At 47.6% G+C, this 16,738-nt stretch overlaps 1 protein-coding gene across 7 annotated transcripts in view; it reads left to right on the forward strand.

Annotated features, from left to right (window-relative positions):
- Positions 1-5,260, forward strand: part of Pparg (peroxisome proliferator activated receptor gamma) — a 131,942-nt gene extending 126,682 nt beyond the window's left edge. For 5 of the 7 annotated variants that reach the window (XM_050148505.1, XM_050148501.1, XM_050148504.1 and 2 more), the window contains exon 8: positions 4,562-5,248. In XM_050148505.1, coding sequence (XP_050004462.1) covers positions 4,562-4,809 — 248 coding nt within the window. In that variant the 3' untranslated portion in view covers positions 4,810-5,248. Of the gene's footprint in view, positions 1-4,561 lie in introns of all 7 variants that reach the window. The other 2 variants (XM_050148500.1, XM_050148506.1) reach the window with 2 other exon arrangements.
- The last annotated feature ends 11,478 nt before the right edge of the window (positions 5,261-16,738 follow it).

Here is a 16,738-nt window from a genome sequence, read left to right on the forward strand (position 1 = left end):
CCAGTTCTAAGTTTAATATGTAAGCTTATGAATATACTTTTCTAATTCAATTTTTATTTCCCTGGTTGAATTATGTGAATTGTGTACTAGAGGGAATTATAGATAAGAATGCATCTCAGAACTTTTGAATTAGGGATTTAGAGATCATTGATAGATTATACAGAGGAGGGACCTGAGCCCAACAACTTTAACCAGTGGGACCCAAGGTCATAGAGCTGGTGAAAGACAAAACCCGAGAATGTGGCCCTTACTACTCTGTGGCCTCCTTCTCCAAACCGTGTGTTCCCTTGATGGGGGCTTGTGTAGGGGACAGCCAGGCTGATCATTAGATGATCTAACTTGTCACTGGAGAAAATATATTTAATCTGCAGCTACAGCATCTCAGCCCTTCAGCCAAGCGTCATCCATCACATCATAAAGAGCAACTTGCCAAAGAAGGGTTGGAAAATCCAAACCAGATCCTTCCCCACTCCTGGAGCGGCTGGTCACATTTCACTCCCCGAGCCAGGTTCCAGCCCATCCTTTGCACACTAGGGTCTTGTTGTTTGATAGAGACCCTGTGTTCATTCATATGATCCCTTGAGTGGCTTTGTCCCCACTGGTGCAGCTCAAAGGGAAGGAGAAAGGAAAGAGATCCCAGGAGCAGAGGCTCCAGAACAGGCTGTGTGACTCAGGATGCAGCCACTCAGCTGTGCACATCCACACAGCCTCAGATGTTGTTGGCAGAGGAGGGTCAGCAGGTATTGCATTAGAGCTCCAGTTTAGAGTTCAGCTTTTCTTGAAGCCTCAGTGGTTTCTTAACTTTGGAAATTTTGCTTATTTCTTTTTAGTATATGTGAACATACATGCATATGCATGAAAGCCATGATACACATGTGTAGGTCGGAGGACAGCTCTGTGGAAGCCATCCTCCTTCTTCACGTGGTTCTAGGGATCAGATGCCAAGTGCTGGGCTTGCACAGCAACAAGAGCTTTACCTGGCCCAAGTACTTTCATTGTGATGTCACAACTGAGAAAAGCACAGCCCTTCCAGGGGAGGGCTCTCCACGCCTGGAATAAGTCACTTGTTCTCTTCTCAGAGTCCGAGACGTTCACTGTTATTCCCTTGGTCCCACATTTAGGGCTGGAATTTCAAAGGAAACTGTTTTTAATCCAATTGATGGGATATGTTAGAGAAGAAAAAAGTCAAGCCCAAGACATGTTTCCTTCTGTAACGAAAAAGAAGTAAAATTGAGAGAATGTTCTCAAAGTCCCACCCTGAGACCACATTGTTCTCCCAAGCCTTGCAGCTGTGGATTAAAGGTTATGAGAGTTTATTAGATATGGCAAAACAAAACACCATTCATGACAGACGTCTTCACTGTGTAGTGATTCTGCCTTCAGGCTTGTTCACCAAGTAGAATGATACTCTTCCATCCGGGACTTTGGGCCAGAACAACCCCTTGCTCATTAACTCAGCCAGCTGAGGGCTAATGGGCATCCATCCACTGGTGGCTCGGAGACATCAGATCACTGCTACTGGGCACAACAGGAAAGAGAATACAGTGCTGACAGCACAAGGGGAGGACTTCAGGGTGTCGTGTTTGGAACAGAGGTGCACAGACCTGGAAAAATCAACCATTCAGTAAACGCACCTCAAATGTAGAGATCGGGTTGGTCATAAGGTGCTATGGGGCCCAGAGCAAACGATGAGGCCAAGAGAGAAGGGATGGGGAGGAGGTGCTCCATCCCACTGCTGCTCCGTTTGAAGAACTGTGGAGGGAAGAGGCTTCAGGCAGGAAGTACTGAGTCTCTATAGCTACTCTGATGGAGCTGGATGTTTGAGGACTTTGGAATAGAAATACCTTAGTGTGCCTGAGCAGAAGGATGGCTAAAGAAACTGAGGCTAAGGTACAGAGGCAGCAGCCAATGAGAAAGATGAAGATGGGAGTAAACTTACGGTGAAGGGAGAAGAGTGCGGCCCTTAGAAACAGAGTGAGCAGCCTGCAGGACTAAACTTTGAAACCAATTGGGGTGTGTCCTAAATGATGCAAATGAATCCTACTTTCAGTGGGTCTTCAGTAGAAAGCTCTTATATCCTAACCAACTTAGAATACGGGAACCAAAGCCAAAACTTTTACTCAGGAACATTAAAGTAGCAGGTGTGGCAGAGCGTGCTTTCGATCCCAGCACTCCAGAAGCAGAGGCAGGTGAATCTCTTGTGTGTTAGAGACCAGCGTGGTTTACAGGCTAGCCAGAATCACATAAAGAGCAGAGAGAGAGAGAGAGAGAGAGAGAGAGAGAGAGAGACAGAGACAGAGACAGAGACAGAGACAGAGAGACAGAGACAGAGACACGGGGGGGGGGGAGCAGAGAGAAATTGAAAACACACTTCTGAGTAGTTCTTGGATTAAGCCAATGCTCTAAGATAGGCTGTTTGACAAGCACAGTGAGAGCCTGTTCCTGAAAGCCTGTGGGATGAAACCAAAGTGACACTGGGAGGAAAATTTAGAGTCTTAATGAGTTCATTAGAGATCAAGACGTCCCCAAACTAAAAGTAAAGCATTCAAATCAAGAAATTAGGAAAGGGGAAAAAAGAAAAATGGATAAATTTATTTTTTAAAAAGGAATTAAACATTGAAACAAAAATATGATTTAAACTTGATTAATGAAACTAAGGGTTATATTTTTAAATAAGGAGGACTGGACAAATGGTTCCATAGTTTAGAGATCAGGCTGCTGTTGCAGAGGACCAAGATTGAGTTCCCAGCTCTACCATGGTTCATAGTCATTGGAATCTGATGTCTTCTTCTGACCTCCAAAGACAGTAATCGTGGACATGGTGTGCACACATGTATACAGACAAAACACACACATACGCTTAAAAATTTTAAAAAATAGGTAAGTCTTTTACAAGATTTTAAAATGAGAAAACAAACAGAGCATTAAGCTAAGGAGCATAAAATAGTAGATTCCACTCATTCATAAAATAGTAGATTCCACTCGTTCATAAAATAGTAGATTCCACTCGTTCATAAAATAGTAGATTTCACTAGTTCATAAAATAGTAGATTCCACTCGTTCATAAAAAGAAAAAGAAAATAGGAGAGGGGCTCATTGGGAAGGGTTCAGCAGGCATGGGAATGGAACCGTGAAGGGTCGGGGTGGGAGTACTTTATAGACATATATGGAAATGTCATGGTGGAACCCACTTACTGTGTGTACAATTAATTTAGCTAAAAGAAACATTTAGCAATATATAATAAAAATAGATTCCAGATTATAAAAGAATATTATGTATAACTCCATTCTGAAAGAATTTACTGTTTTACTTTACACATTGTAGAAAGCCTAGGTAGTGAAGGACTTGTCACCAGGGTCAGAGTGTTCTTCAACTGAATTCCAAGAAACCACAAAGGAGCAGGTCAAAACTGAAGGAAAACAGAGCTCCACTCAGCATGCTTGTTCACAGTTACCACCGAAAAGTGGATGGCTCAGATGATAGCTCCTGGCCGTGGTGTCCACAGTTACTAAAAAGCCCAATACGATCCTAACAAATGAGCGCTACGACGTAAGGAAGTCTATTCATGTAATCCATTATACTAGGTTACGATACCACCATATCTTTTCAGATATCATATCTCTTCAGATAGAAAAATTTAAAAGCCTTTAATAAAATTTAACCAATGTTCCTGACAAAAAACAAATTTAAAACTTTAAAATTCTTGGAAAACCAAAAGTAAAACAAATCCACCATAATCTACAGCAAATGTCACACTGGTGGCAAAGCATTAGCAGAATTTGCCTTTGTGCTTTGGAAGGCTGACACGAGGGTGTCCTACCAAGGACGGCACTGCACTCCTCCAGTAGCTGCAGCCCAGGAGGCTGAGCCCTGGGGGGGAGGGGGGGCTGAGAGAGCCCAGGAGTTTGGGGTCTGCCTAGGCAATACAGTCAGACCTTCCTTGATAACAAAATGGAAAGGTAGAAAGGAAGCAAAGAAACGGAACTGTTAAAACTTGATGAAGCACACCTGCAACCTCATCCCTAGGAGAAACCTCAGCCCCACTGTAGGGAGGGGAATAGCCCTCCAAAGGGAAGCAATGCTTTATCTTTCAGTTATCCTGCTGGAAATGTGATGTTCTGTGCCACACAAAAACAACAAGGCTCACACTTGAAAGCTTTGTTTGAAACTGTTATGAGAACATAGGTAGAAGCTATGAAAAGATCAACCAGGAGGAACAAAGGTTGGAAATGCGATTTCTGAGAAGAGAAGCATGTTGTCAGAAGAGGCCTTGGGTTGGGGACAGAATGCTCCTGATGGTGTCACATGGCGCAGTTAGTCCTGAACAGGAAGTGCTTTGCCTTTCAATTCCATCCTTCAGTCTCACCCATAAGCTGCAGAGCCTTTCTCCCTGCCACACAACACAACAAAATAACAAAATGGAAAGGTAGAAAGGAAGCAAGGAGCTTGAGGACTGGGTCTCATCTCTGGCTTGGGGAGGGAGTAGCCTGAGGCTGCCGAGGCCTCAGAGCCAGCCAGGAGAACCTTTGACAGAGCCTTTTGTCTTTTCATTTCTCCCAGATCGCCCAGGCTTGCTGAATGTGAAGCCCATTGAGGACATCCAAGACAACCTGCTGCAGGCCCTGGAGCTCCAGCTCAAGCTGAACCACCCGGAGTCCTCACAGCTGTTCGCCAAGGTGCTCCAGAAGATGACAGACCTCAGGCAGATCGTCACAGAGCATGTGCAGCTATTGCACGTCATCAAGAAGACGGAGACGGACATGAGCCTTCACCCCCTGCTCCAGGAGATCTACAAGGATTTATATTAGCAGGAAAGTCCTGCCCGCTGGCGTGTTCCTTCTTTCGATTGCACTATTATTTTGAGGGAAAAAATCTGACACCTAGGAAATTTACTGTGAAAAAGCATTTTAAAAACAAAAGGTTTTAGAACATGATCTATTTTATGCATATTGTTTATAAAGATACATTTACAATTTACTTTTAATATTAAAAATTATCACATTATGAAACTGTTTATAGTGTCTAACGATCGACCGTGTGTTTCCCATTCCGCCATTGCAGATCTGGGGCGGATTTCTCCATCTTATTTCTTTCCTGTTCTTTGACACGTGTGTGTACTCATGTGTGTGTGTGTGCAGGGGCTGTGCCTGTTCATGGAGGCCTAGAGGTGGCTTTAAGGACCATGCTCAGCTACCTAGTTTGAGAGAGGGTCTTTCAGTGGCCTGAATCCAACAAATACAGCTAGACTAGCTGGTCACTGAGACCCAAGTGGTCTCCTGTCCCACCTCCCAGCACTACCCCTTCTAGCGTTTTTATGTGGATTCTGGGGCAGAGGGATGTCAAACCCAGATCCTCATCACCGACAACCTGTTCAACATATTGCCACCCCACCCCAACCCCGTAAGCATGGGGTCTGGTTCCAGGTACCAAACCCCATGGGTGTCCACGTTTTTATAAGATAGATGTTTGCGTCTAAACTATGCACACTCTCCCCTGTCATCGAAGCCGTCTCTGGGTACTTACAATACTGAAACAGTGGAAATGTTGCGTGCTGCGATGCAGTGGGGTTTGGGGAAAAAGGACAGGAATGGGAAGAGTCCTGAAAGTCAGTAATTCACAAAAATGCCTCACAAATATTTGACCCAAAAATGTAAAACCCACAGATTTGAAAGTCTGATTGTACTCCCTACTAGTGGGACCCCAATTTGTCATGTCAACACTGCGATAAGCTTCTGAGAGCACAAATGTTTTAACAGATAGCACTATGGGGCTGGGGATGGACCTCTGTCAATAGAGTGCTTGCCGACCAAGCAGTTAGCTCTGGATTTGCAACAGCAAAAAGCAATCCTGTGATTCTAGCATTCAGGAAATAAAGGAGCTCAAGATTTTCTTTCAACATGGCCTATGTATCAAGTTCAAAGTCAGCCTAAGCTACATGAGGCCCTGTCTTAAAAACAGAGGGAGGGAATGGCTGGAGAGATTACTCCATGGTTGAGAGTGCTGGCTGCCCTGTTCGCTTCCCAGCAGCCATAGCAGGTGGTTTTCAACCACCTGCAACTCCTGATTCCAGGCTATCGGAAGCGTCTTTGGGCATCCACACATACATGGCATATACATACCCATAAATAAAACCGTTTTTAAGTTTAAAAAAATGAAGGGGCAGATGCCTCAGCAAATGCTAGTCATGGAAGCCTGACCAACTGATTTCCAGCCGTGGAACACATATAAAAAGCCACTGCTAGCACACGTCTGTAATCCCAACACTCGTGTGGTGAGATGGGGGCAGAGATAAGAGAACGTCCTGGAAGCTCTCAGCCCACTTACCTGGACATTCATAGCAGTAGAAACAAGAAAATCCCCGCTTCAAAAGGGGGCAAGTCAAAAACAAGCTCACAAAAGTTGTTTTCTGACCTCCACACACAAATAGAAAGTAGAAATACTCTCAAGGCTTTAAAGAGTTGAGGTCTGCCAAAATGAGCCTATCATTGAACTGAGGAGAAATATACGACTCTTTCTTAAAACATCATGAGCGTAATAATTATGTGTGAGATGAATGGTTGGGTGCTCAGCCGTGTGCTAGGGAATAGTTTGCAGGGAAGTGAGATACCTGAAGATTGGAAAATCAGGGTGGACTTGGAGGCAGGCCTCAAGGACGGTGCTGAATTGAGAATCTGCAAGAAAGACAACAAACGACTTTAAGGAAAGCAAAAGAGCAGGAATATCAGAGCAGAAGAGGGGAGGGTCTTGCTGCTGGCCCTAGTGTAGACAGCAGGGATGCTGTGGCTCTTCCCATGAGCCTCCTGAGGGTTGTTTGCCCAGAGGTCCCTCACTTTACTGAACCTGAAGGCTCATGACCCATCATGTTTGCAACAAATGCCAGCAAGCAGATTATGAACTGTTTCCCAGCAGCAGAGGCTTCTGGGTTGGTTACAGCTACCAGATTCACACTGAGTCTTTGAAGCATGTCCCATGACTGAACGACCATGAGGTTCCTCTCTCCAGGATGACTGTTCCCATGCCCTGACTCACTCCTTCATTTACCTTAACACGTGGTGTTTCTACCCAGGAGGCTATGACTTTAGAGTTGGGGCTGTCAAGCCAAAACATCAAGCTTTCCGTCCCCTTCTTGGAAAGAAGTGCACCTCATCTCCAAAGAGTGAGATTATGAAAGTGAGTCTTGACTCCAGCCCTAAACTATACAATCCCTAAGCCCCTCAGAAAGACTACCTCGGAGTCCAAACCTTTAAAACGACAGATAGAGCTAAGCCGCTTTGGAACCAGAGCCAGGGCAGGGTCTGAGTGACATCCAAACATTTGGAAGGAAGGTGACAAATTCACTCGGCCATATGGCGGCTTCTCTCTGCCTAGATGCAGAGCATCCGGGGATTTTGAAACATCCAGATGACTGTCGGGTGTCTTCATAGTGTTGGCGCCACACTGGGAGTTTATCGGGGCGATGGCAGGAGAAAATGTGCAAGCCACAGGCAAGGTGGGGCTCTCAGAGGGACCTGGGAGGAGATCCCTTGTTTACAAGGTTCTCAAACAAAAAGCCTTTCAGCTCTCTGCCTGATCTCTGTTCCCACCAGTGCTCCGCAGCCCAGCCAAGCCCTTTCCACATTTTCAAGCTGTGTTGCCAGTGGAGTGGGGAGAAGGGATGCTCTCAGCTCTTTGGCACCAATGCTTAGCGTTAAATAGCTTTTAAACCCTGGCAGCTTTCAAATTCCCATCTCTCGGATTTTTCCCTGTGGCTTGGATGATCATTTGCTAAATATTTTACAACACATTATATTCATCTCTAAAGCTCCTGCTCCCCCCGCAGGCATGATTCACAAGTTAATCAACACATGCATCATTGGTTATTCATAGCACAAACATATTTAGGGATGCCTGTTAATAAAAATAGGAAGAAAGATAACTATGGTCAAGAGTTAAGACCTTGTCCCACACCTCCACTGACCATGGCCCAGCACCCTTTGACTTCCTTCTGCTATGAGTGGGGCACCAGGATAGCAGGCTCCTCAAGAAACCAGAGCACCACAACCTTTTCTCCAGCCACGGGAAACCTGAGCTGATCTGCATTTCTGGGCTTTTGTTGTTCTGCCTTTTGTTTTGTTTCTTTGGCTTATGTGTTTCATCTAAGTAAGGAGCAAGAAGGTTCCGCGAGAAGCGTGGTGTGTGCGTGTGTGTGTGTGTGTGTGTGTGTGTGTGTGTATGTGTGTGTGTGCACGTGCGCAGCAATGTCTCAGAGGTAGAGCATCTGCTTAGCCTGTGTGAGGTCCCCAGTTTTATCCAGTGTGCCCCCGTACAGCGTTGTTAGCTGGTGTCACACTGAGATTCCCAGTTGTGCATCTGAAGTCAGAAAGCAGAGGGATGCTGGCAAAAGGAGGCAGCTGCCACAGCATTCCAGGGACTTTTTCTCAGCCATCAAGGAGCAAGTCCTCGACATGAGTGGGATGTGACTTGTGTAACATCTACTACAACTGAAGGAAAGTGACAGGATTGACAGAGGCTGGGTACCTATTGCAGGGGCAGGAGGATGCTGGGATAGGGACTGGGAGAGGGCTCTTCATTCCCAATCCTGAGTGCAAGAATCATCGTTCATTTCCATCATGATATCACAGTGCTGTGAAGCCAGAGCTGAAGAATTTGACCTTCACTAGATAGACACTTCCCCTCTTTTCCTCTTTCCTCACCCTATCTTGGTTCTTAGCCTGGCCCCTGGGTATCTCTGTGTGTGTCATTATCCTATTATCTGCAAATTCCCATCCCTCACCCTCAGCACACTTGGACACACACACACAGAGAGAGAGAGAGAGAGAGAGAGAGAGAGAGAGAGAGAGAGAGAGAGAGAGAAGAGATAGTAAATAAATAGGTTTTTAAAACTATATTAAGAAGCAGGTGCATGGTAGTCCCAGCTAGTTAGGAGGCTGGCACAAGAAAATTGTTTGAACCTAGAAATTTGAGAACAGCCTGGACAACAAAGCCAAACCTTGCATCAAAAATGAATAAAGATTGATTGGGGAGGTGGTTTAGCAAGCAAACTACTTGCTGTACAAGCTTGAAGACCTGAGTTCAGATCCCCAATGTCCATGTAGAAGCTGTATGCTGGAGAGACCCAGACAGGAGGACCACAGATCTCAAGGACATAGTGGCCAGCCAGCCTGGCCAAACAGCAAGCTCCATGTTAAGTGAGGCCATGCCTTCAAATAAATAATGAAATAAATAACTAAATAAATAAGGTAGAGGAAAGCACCCAACATCAACCTGTGGCCTTCACTCATGCACACACATGCTTCAACACACATCAATAAAGCCAGGCGTAGTACACATCTGTAATCCCAGCACTTGTGAATAGGATAATAGGCAAGATAATTAGGAAATCAAAGCTAGTCCCAGCTATGGAGTTCAAGGACAATCTAGGCTACTTGAGACCCTGTCTCAAAAGGAAAAATAACATTATATTCAAACAAAATGGCAGGATTTTAGAGTTAGAAGATGGTCAGTCTCTTGAAACCTCAAGGCCCAAATCAGGAGAAGAAGGAGAGAGAGCACGAGCAAGGAACTCAGGACCGTGAGGGGTGCACCCACACACTGAGACAATGGGGATGTTCTATCGGGAACTCACCAAGACCAGCTGGCCTGGATCTGAAAAAGCCTGGGATAAAACCGGTCTCGCTGAACATAGCAGACAATGAGGACTACTGAGAACTCAAGAACAATGGCAATGGGTTTTGATCCTACTGCACGTATTGGCTTTGTGGGAGCCTAGGCAGTTTGAATGCTCACCTTACTAGACCTGGATGGAGGTGGGTGGTCCTTGGACTTCCCACAGGGCAGGGAACCCTGATTGCTCTTTGGGCTGACGAGGGAGGGGGACTTGATTGGGGGAGGGGGAGGGAAATGGGAGGCGGCGGTGGGGAAGAGACAGAAATCTTTAATAAATAAATAAACAAAAAAATTAAAAAAAAAAAAGAAGATGGTCAGTCTCATCCAGCTCATACTTGACAAAGTCTACCTAGGAATGAAGGTGAGGCTCTACCCTCAAGGGGTCACAGTCTGTGGACGAGTAGGTATAACCCGGAAGTGACAGCTACCCAGAGATGCAGATGCACAAGGGCTAAGGTGGGTACAGGAGTGTCCCCGCTCTCCAAGAGGGTCAGGGTGGAAAGTCAGAGAGGCCAAGTCTGTGTCAGGCTAGGACACGAATCTACCCCATGGTAAGGAGATCCCTTGGACTGTCTGGAGACCACGGGGATCCAGAGGAAGCTGCCAAGCAGCAGAGGGATGTGATCAAATTTGAAGCTTGGAAAGCAAGCTTCCCGAAAGTCAGCACAGCACTGCCCAAAGGATAAATTCCCTCTCCAAAGCTCCCCAGGATGGCCCAGCCCTGGATGGCTACCTGGAGGGATGGACCCCTTGGGAGACCTCCAGCCCTTAGGTCTGGCTCTGCTCCTTGGTTCCCACATATCATGCATCATGTACCCTTAGATTCTGACTCACTTAACCCTCTACTACAGTGACAATCTTCTGACCCACACAAGGGCATTCTCTCCCTAACTCACCATCCCCTCCCGTTCCCGGGAGCAAGGGCCTCACACGCCCCCAATCTACAAAGTTCTCCTGATGCTCCCCTCTTTTACCTCCACAGCTTCACCCAGTTCACCAACATCTCAAGGTCAGTTCTACCCCTGTGCCTCAAACCTACTTCAACATCTGTTTTTCAGAAGGATCCTTTGGCTGAGAATTAGGGCTGCGGTCACACTTCGTGGTCAAACACTTGCCTAGCATGTATGAGGCCCTGGGTTCGGTCTTCAATACCACAGCAAAGTAGTTAGGTAAGTCCTGAAGCCCTAGGCATCAGCCAGCCGAGATTCACATATTCAAAGTGTTGTGACACACATGCTCTTTCCACACACCAGCACCACCCTCAGAGGGTCTGCTAGCGTGAGCGACGGCAGAAAGGAAGGGAAAGATGGAGACGGAGCAAACTTCCTGGCGGAGCATGGCTGTAAGCGCAGAGATTGTTACATAAGGCTGGTGAGAGCCTGACATGCGTCCTGGTGCAGACTTCGGAGTTATACCGACTGGGGTTAAAATTCCAACTCTACCGAGTACCAGTCTAATGTCCACGAGGATATGGCCAGCATCTTAATCTCTTTAGGTAAATTGCCCTCAAATGGAAAATGGGGTAATAACACCATCTCCAGGGTTATTGTGAGGATTAGATGTAATGATGACTGTAAAGCAATTCTCGGGGTTTCTTGGCACATCTCGGTCGGTCGTGCTTGCAGGCAGCAATATTACTGCCATTACTAACATGCCCTTCAAGGGCTGGGGTGTGCCCCTCAGAGACGGAGCCTTGCCTAGTGTGCAGGAGGTCTTGGATTTATCCCCAGCACCACAGACTGTAATTAACTTAATTTAATTTAAAAATAAAGCACCCAAGAGCTAAAGAGATGGCTCAGCAGTTAAGAGCGCATACTGCTCTTGCAGAGGACCTGAATTTGGTCGCCAGTTCTCACATCTGGCGGCTCACAACCACCTGGAACTCTAGCTTCCAATGAACTGATGCCCTCTTCTGGTCTCTGCAGGTACTGCACTCACATGCACATACTACAACCACAGAGAGAGAGAGAGAGAGAGAGAGAGAGAGAGAGAGAGAGAGAGAGAGAGAGAGAGAGAGAGGAGAGAGAGAATAAGGAGTATTTAAAAAATAGCTGTATAAGATAATACCCTGGGCCCACGGAGGAGGTTCTTCTGTCTTAGCATCCTTGAGACCAGAATATGCCACATGATAAAAACAAGAATTTTGTTTTGTTTTGTTAGTTTTTGTTTGTTTGTTTGTTTTAGTTTTTCAAGACAGGGTTTCTCTGTGCAGCCCTGGCTGTCCTGGAACTCACCCTGTTGATCAGACTGGCCTCAAACTCAGAGATCCACCTGCCTCTGCCTCCCAAGTGCTGGGACTAAAGATGTGTGCCTCTACTCCCTGGATGCCAGTCTGCATTTTTAAGAGTAGAGTGAAAATATATTCAGAAGAATTTGTCCCCAATCCACAAGTATTCAGAGGGAAATATTTGAGAGGCAACTGTCCTGTGCTCTGATTTAGAACAAACACGAAGGATGAGGCTAAGGGAACATTTCCTCCAAAAGCAGCAGGGCCTTTCTCCGGCAACTTCTGCTCCTAATTTTAGATATATATTACATAGTTTGAATTTCCAGAGTGGTTATAATGAATAAGAAAATTGCTAATTTGAGTCTGTAGGGAGTGGGTTGGGATATTTCCATCCCTCCGGAGTTTTGTAAATATGTTCCAGGGCAAATGTTCCCAGGAGAATGCCATTTCTGGGATCTGTTTAGAGCCAAAGGCTAGTCTCAGGGACAGCACAAGAGCTGGACAGCGGGTCCCCAGGCCCATTTTCTACACCACCTCAGACCATGGAGTAGGAATGAGAAGCCGCCTGCGTGGTCAGACTGACAGACCTGCCGCTTTTGAAGTATGAGACTGTGGGCCCGTCCTCCCTGGAGAGCTGGTACCTGGCCTGGGAAGTCTCTCAACATCCATTCCTCTTGAGTTGAGGATGGGCCCCGTGCCCCCCTATCTCTGCTAGTGGTAATTAGCTCACACATCTCCTGGAAGATCAAATAAAGGAACCAGGACCAAAACCTTATCAGTGCTGATTGCAGATAAGGAAGTTAGACACCCAGTGAGCCCAGGGAGCTAGGAGGCCCACACCGGTCAGGTTATCTTTCTTAGTTGAGCTACTTGGGAAAGTGAAAGAGCGTGAACCCGGGGAGGCAGGAACCAATTAGATTTGAATGCTGGCACAGCCATGTATCTGCTGCGACTACAAGCGTGGTGATTCCTCTCTGGGCCTAGGTTTCTCCATCTACACAGTCAGAAAGCTGTTCTGTCTTCTAGCCCTAACGTCCTGAGACCTCAGGCCTCCTGCGGAGGCAGACTGGAGGACAGAACGCTGGCTGCCCATCAGAAGCCTAGTTCTTTGCTGCCTGAGCGTGTGTTTCTCAGCTCAGAGTGACGACCCAGGCTTGGGCCAGGCCACAACCAGCGCTCATTCGGGTCTGGGGCTACTCCAGCCTGAGCTGGCTGCCTCCAAGGGCAGGGGAGGGGACACCGGATGGCTGGTTGGTTCCCACCCGAAGCCAAGCTGCTGAGAGAAGGGCGTTGTGCTGAGTCAGTTGCTGGCAACTCAGCCTGGGGTCCCTGGCCACCCCGCTTGCCAGATGGATCAGCGCCAGGAAGGCCTCGGAGGAGCCCATGTTATCGACGAGGCTGCCGCTGCTGCCACAGTGGTGGGCAACATGCCTTGGAAAAGCTGCACCGCAGCCAGGCCTCCCAGGGCTCCTGGGGCGGGACAGTTGCTGATGAAGGGGGGCGGTTTTTTTTAGGAGCTGCCTCCTACTGGCAAGATGCTAGCCAAGGTTGTCTCCTTGCTCGGTCCCCTGATGAGGGGGTGACTGTTCTCTCAAACACCACGCACGCGCTTTGCTCATAGGCTGCCTCCTGAGTCCTGACTCAAGCTGAGTAAGGCAATGTATGGTTCAGGACTCACACGACAAGGGCACCGATGGCAGAGGAACCGGCACTGCAGAGGCCGCGTGGCAAGTGCAGGCAGTGATTAGAGAAGCCAGTGGAAGAGGGTGATCAAGGCAAACTGGGAGGTGAGAGAGATGGTATCAGCCCAGACTCTAAAGGACAAGGGGTTGGCAAGGCCCTCAGACCTCCAGAAAACCACAGCCTTGCTCTAGGCAGAGGCTGCAGCCTGAGGGAGGACCCAGAAAAGACCAGGAAGGAAACAGCCCATAGGAAACAGTTTGCTGAGGCCCCAGCCCAAGGGAAACAAGTGGGAACGTATTTGCCGGTCACACCATTCTGAGAACCAAAGCACAGGCCTGGGTTCCAGCCCTGAAATCCACAGATGGTGTGGATGGATGTGTAAGACAGCACGGTATTTGCACTGGCCCCTCAAACACCCATCTGTAGATGCGAAACCGTGCCTGCATTAGGATACTCGGCCTAGAGAAGTGCCGGATGAACAGGTGGCAAAGCAGTTTAGGAACCAACGACCCAAGCCTGCATATCCTCAGGACAGACACAGTTTTTCTCTAATAGTATTGCAAAGATGTTCGAGCACACTTAGGCGGAAGCCATGGATACCAAGAGCTGACTATCTTTTTGTAAGTTTTAAAATCATGCTTAAAACATCACTGGAAAGTCAAATTGTCTCACTTGACTCTACCTACCCCCAAGGAGTTCAAAAAGAAAAACTATCTCCAAGATGGAGGGCTCCCTTTCTCTTATGGCTTTATAAGCCCATAAGACAGGGCTGTGTACCCCACTTTAAAAGGCACAAGTCCTATTGACCTATAGAGAAAGACTTGACTTGCCTGACGTCACCCAGGTGACACACACACACAATAGTCTCCTCTAGCCACAAAGAGTCGCCATTGAAGAGTCTGAGCTTGGGGAGAGGCAAAGGAGGGTGGAGGTGACCTGAGGTCAGCAAAGGGAAGAAGAGGAAAAGATAGGGCCCAGTGTCAGTAAATGGCCTTGCCTGTCCCCTGCTCTCCTCGGTCTCTAAGGACACACAGATAAGGTTGGTGTGTGACTCAGGCCACCAAAGAACTCACTTTCATGGAGATAAACACAGAAACTGGCAGCAACAGGACGCGCTGGCAAGCAGGAGAAGCCCGAGGGCTGGAGGCAGGGCGGGTGCAGCTGGATAACCTTGGGCAAGACTTTCTGGAACCTTCTTGTGATCCTTCTTCTATAGTTTAGGGAGTGCGTGGATACCCCTGGAGGTCACAGCGAGGAGAGAAGAGGCAGAGCAGCCCAGCACTGCCCACTCCACTCCACCCCCTGAAGTGTTAGTGTGTGGGGCAATTGAAGCCTCATCCGGCTGGTGTCACCTGCCATCGAATATCATAAGACATTACTCGAAATGTCCCAGGCAGTCTGAGAAGCAGGCTTTCCGTTGCTGTGGAAGTGGGGAAGAGAGTCAACTTGGGTGCGGGAGGAGAAGGAGGCGTCACAGAGACAGAGAAGTGTCTTCGCGGTTGAGACAGAGTGGGGGGGACTTAGGAATGGCCTGGGTAAAGAAGAAAGAAATGCTAGGTGAGGGGCTCGTGTGCAAAGGTGCATGGCATGTGGGAAAGATAAGTCTTTCCATCGGAATGAAGTCTAGGGTATTTGGAGGAGAAGCCAAAACAGCAGAATAGCATCAGCCAGGGTAAGAGAGAGGCAAACTAGACTAACAGTCGGACTTTGTCCTAGGGACAGAGGGAGAACTTTAGCAGGTGTTAGCTCTCCAGAGAAGTCGCATTTAGAAGGGGGAAAAGGGAAAGGTTTGCTCTGGCTCACGGTTATGGGGGAGCAGGAGGGGCGGTTCAGATCCATGAGTGGTTGGTCATGTTGCTTTGGGCTGTGAAGAGGCTGCACACAGTGGTGGTTACATCACAAACCAGAAAGCCCCACAGTCCCCTCCGGGAACACCCCTGATGGCCTAAGACCTCCAAGGCCCTGCTTCTCCAAGGTCCCATTTCTTCCTCACAGAATCACCCTGGAGACCAGGCCTTTAACACACATGGGCCTTGGGGGAACATCCAAGATCCAAACTTCCAGGGCAGATACTCACTCTAGCCATGCCTTGGCAGCCACTGGGAAGACACGTGTGCGGGGAAGACCACCACGAGGCTGTGACTGGCACATACCCAGTGGCAGCCCCAGTGGGGGAGAGGAAGGCACTGGCCATAGGGTTAGAGCAAGCAGGCAGAAACAGCCAAGGGAGAGCATAGAAGACAAAGATCTGGTTTTGGTTTTGTTTTATTGTTTTTATTGGGCTATATATTTTTCTCCACTGCCCTCCATTCCTCTCCCCTCCCCTTCTACCCTCTCCCATGATCTCCATGCTCCAAATTTACTCAGGAGATCTTGTCTTTTTGTACTTCCTATGTAGATTAGACCCATGTATGTCTCTCTTAGAATCTTCTTTGTTGTCTTGGTTCTCTAGAATTATGATTTGTAGGCTGGTTTTTCTTTGTTTTATGTCTAAAAGCCACTTATGAGCAAGTACATATTTGTCTTTCTGGGTCTGGGTTACCTTACTCAATATGATGTTTTCTAGATCCGTCCATTTGCCTGCAAATCTCAAGTTGTCATTTTTTTCTGCTGTGTAGTACTCTATTGTGTAAATGTACCACATTTTTCTTATTCATTCTTTGTTCGAGGGGCACTTAGGTTAGTTCCAGGTTCTGGCTATGACAAACAATGCTGCTATGAACATAGTTGAGCACATGTCCTTGTGGCACAATTGAGCAAAAGATTGGGTTTTGACCTGGTGACAGAGGCTAGGAGACAGGGACCCCGGAGAGGTGTTTACTTCCTGAGGGAGAAGTACCTGCAAGGCCCCAGGGTAGGTTTCTAGATGACTGTGGGGTGCGTGGGGTCTGGCTCTTCGGGGTGCAATGAGCTAGAAGATATTGAAGAGTCACGGAAGGAAGGATTAGCCGCCACAGTGAAGGGCAGTGAAGGATCCGTCTTGACTCTCCAGCCCCATTTCCCCACTGAAGTGATCAGGCGGCCTGACACAATATTTTTTCTTATTTTCTTTTTATCCTTGAAAAGATTCTCCAGATAGTTATTGCGCTGCTGCTATGGAGAAACCACCCCCACCCCATCCCACCTACACCCCACCCCACCCCCACCCCACCCCCACCCCA

The sequence above is a fragment of the Alexandromys fortis genome, unplaced genomic scaffold, assembly GCF_014885135.2.
Source record: "Alexandromys fortis isolate MF-2015 unplaced genomic scaffold, M_Fortis_MF-2015_v1.1 scaffold_59, whole genome shotgun sequence".
Classification (NCBI taxonomy): Eukaryota; Metazoa; Chordata; class Mammalia; order Rodentia; family Cricetidae; genus Alexandromys; species Alexandromys fortis.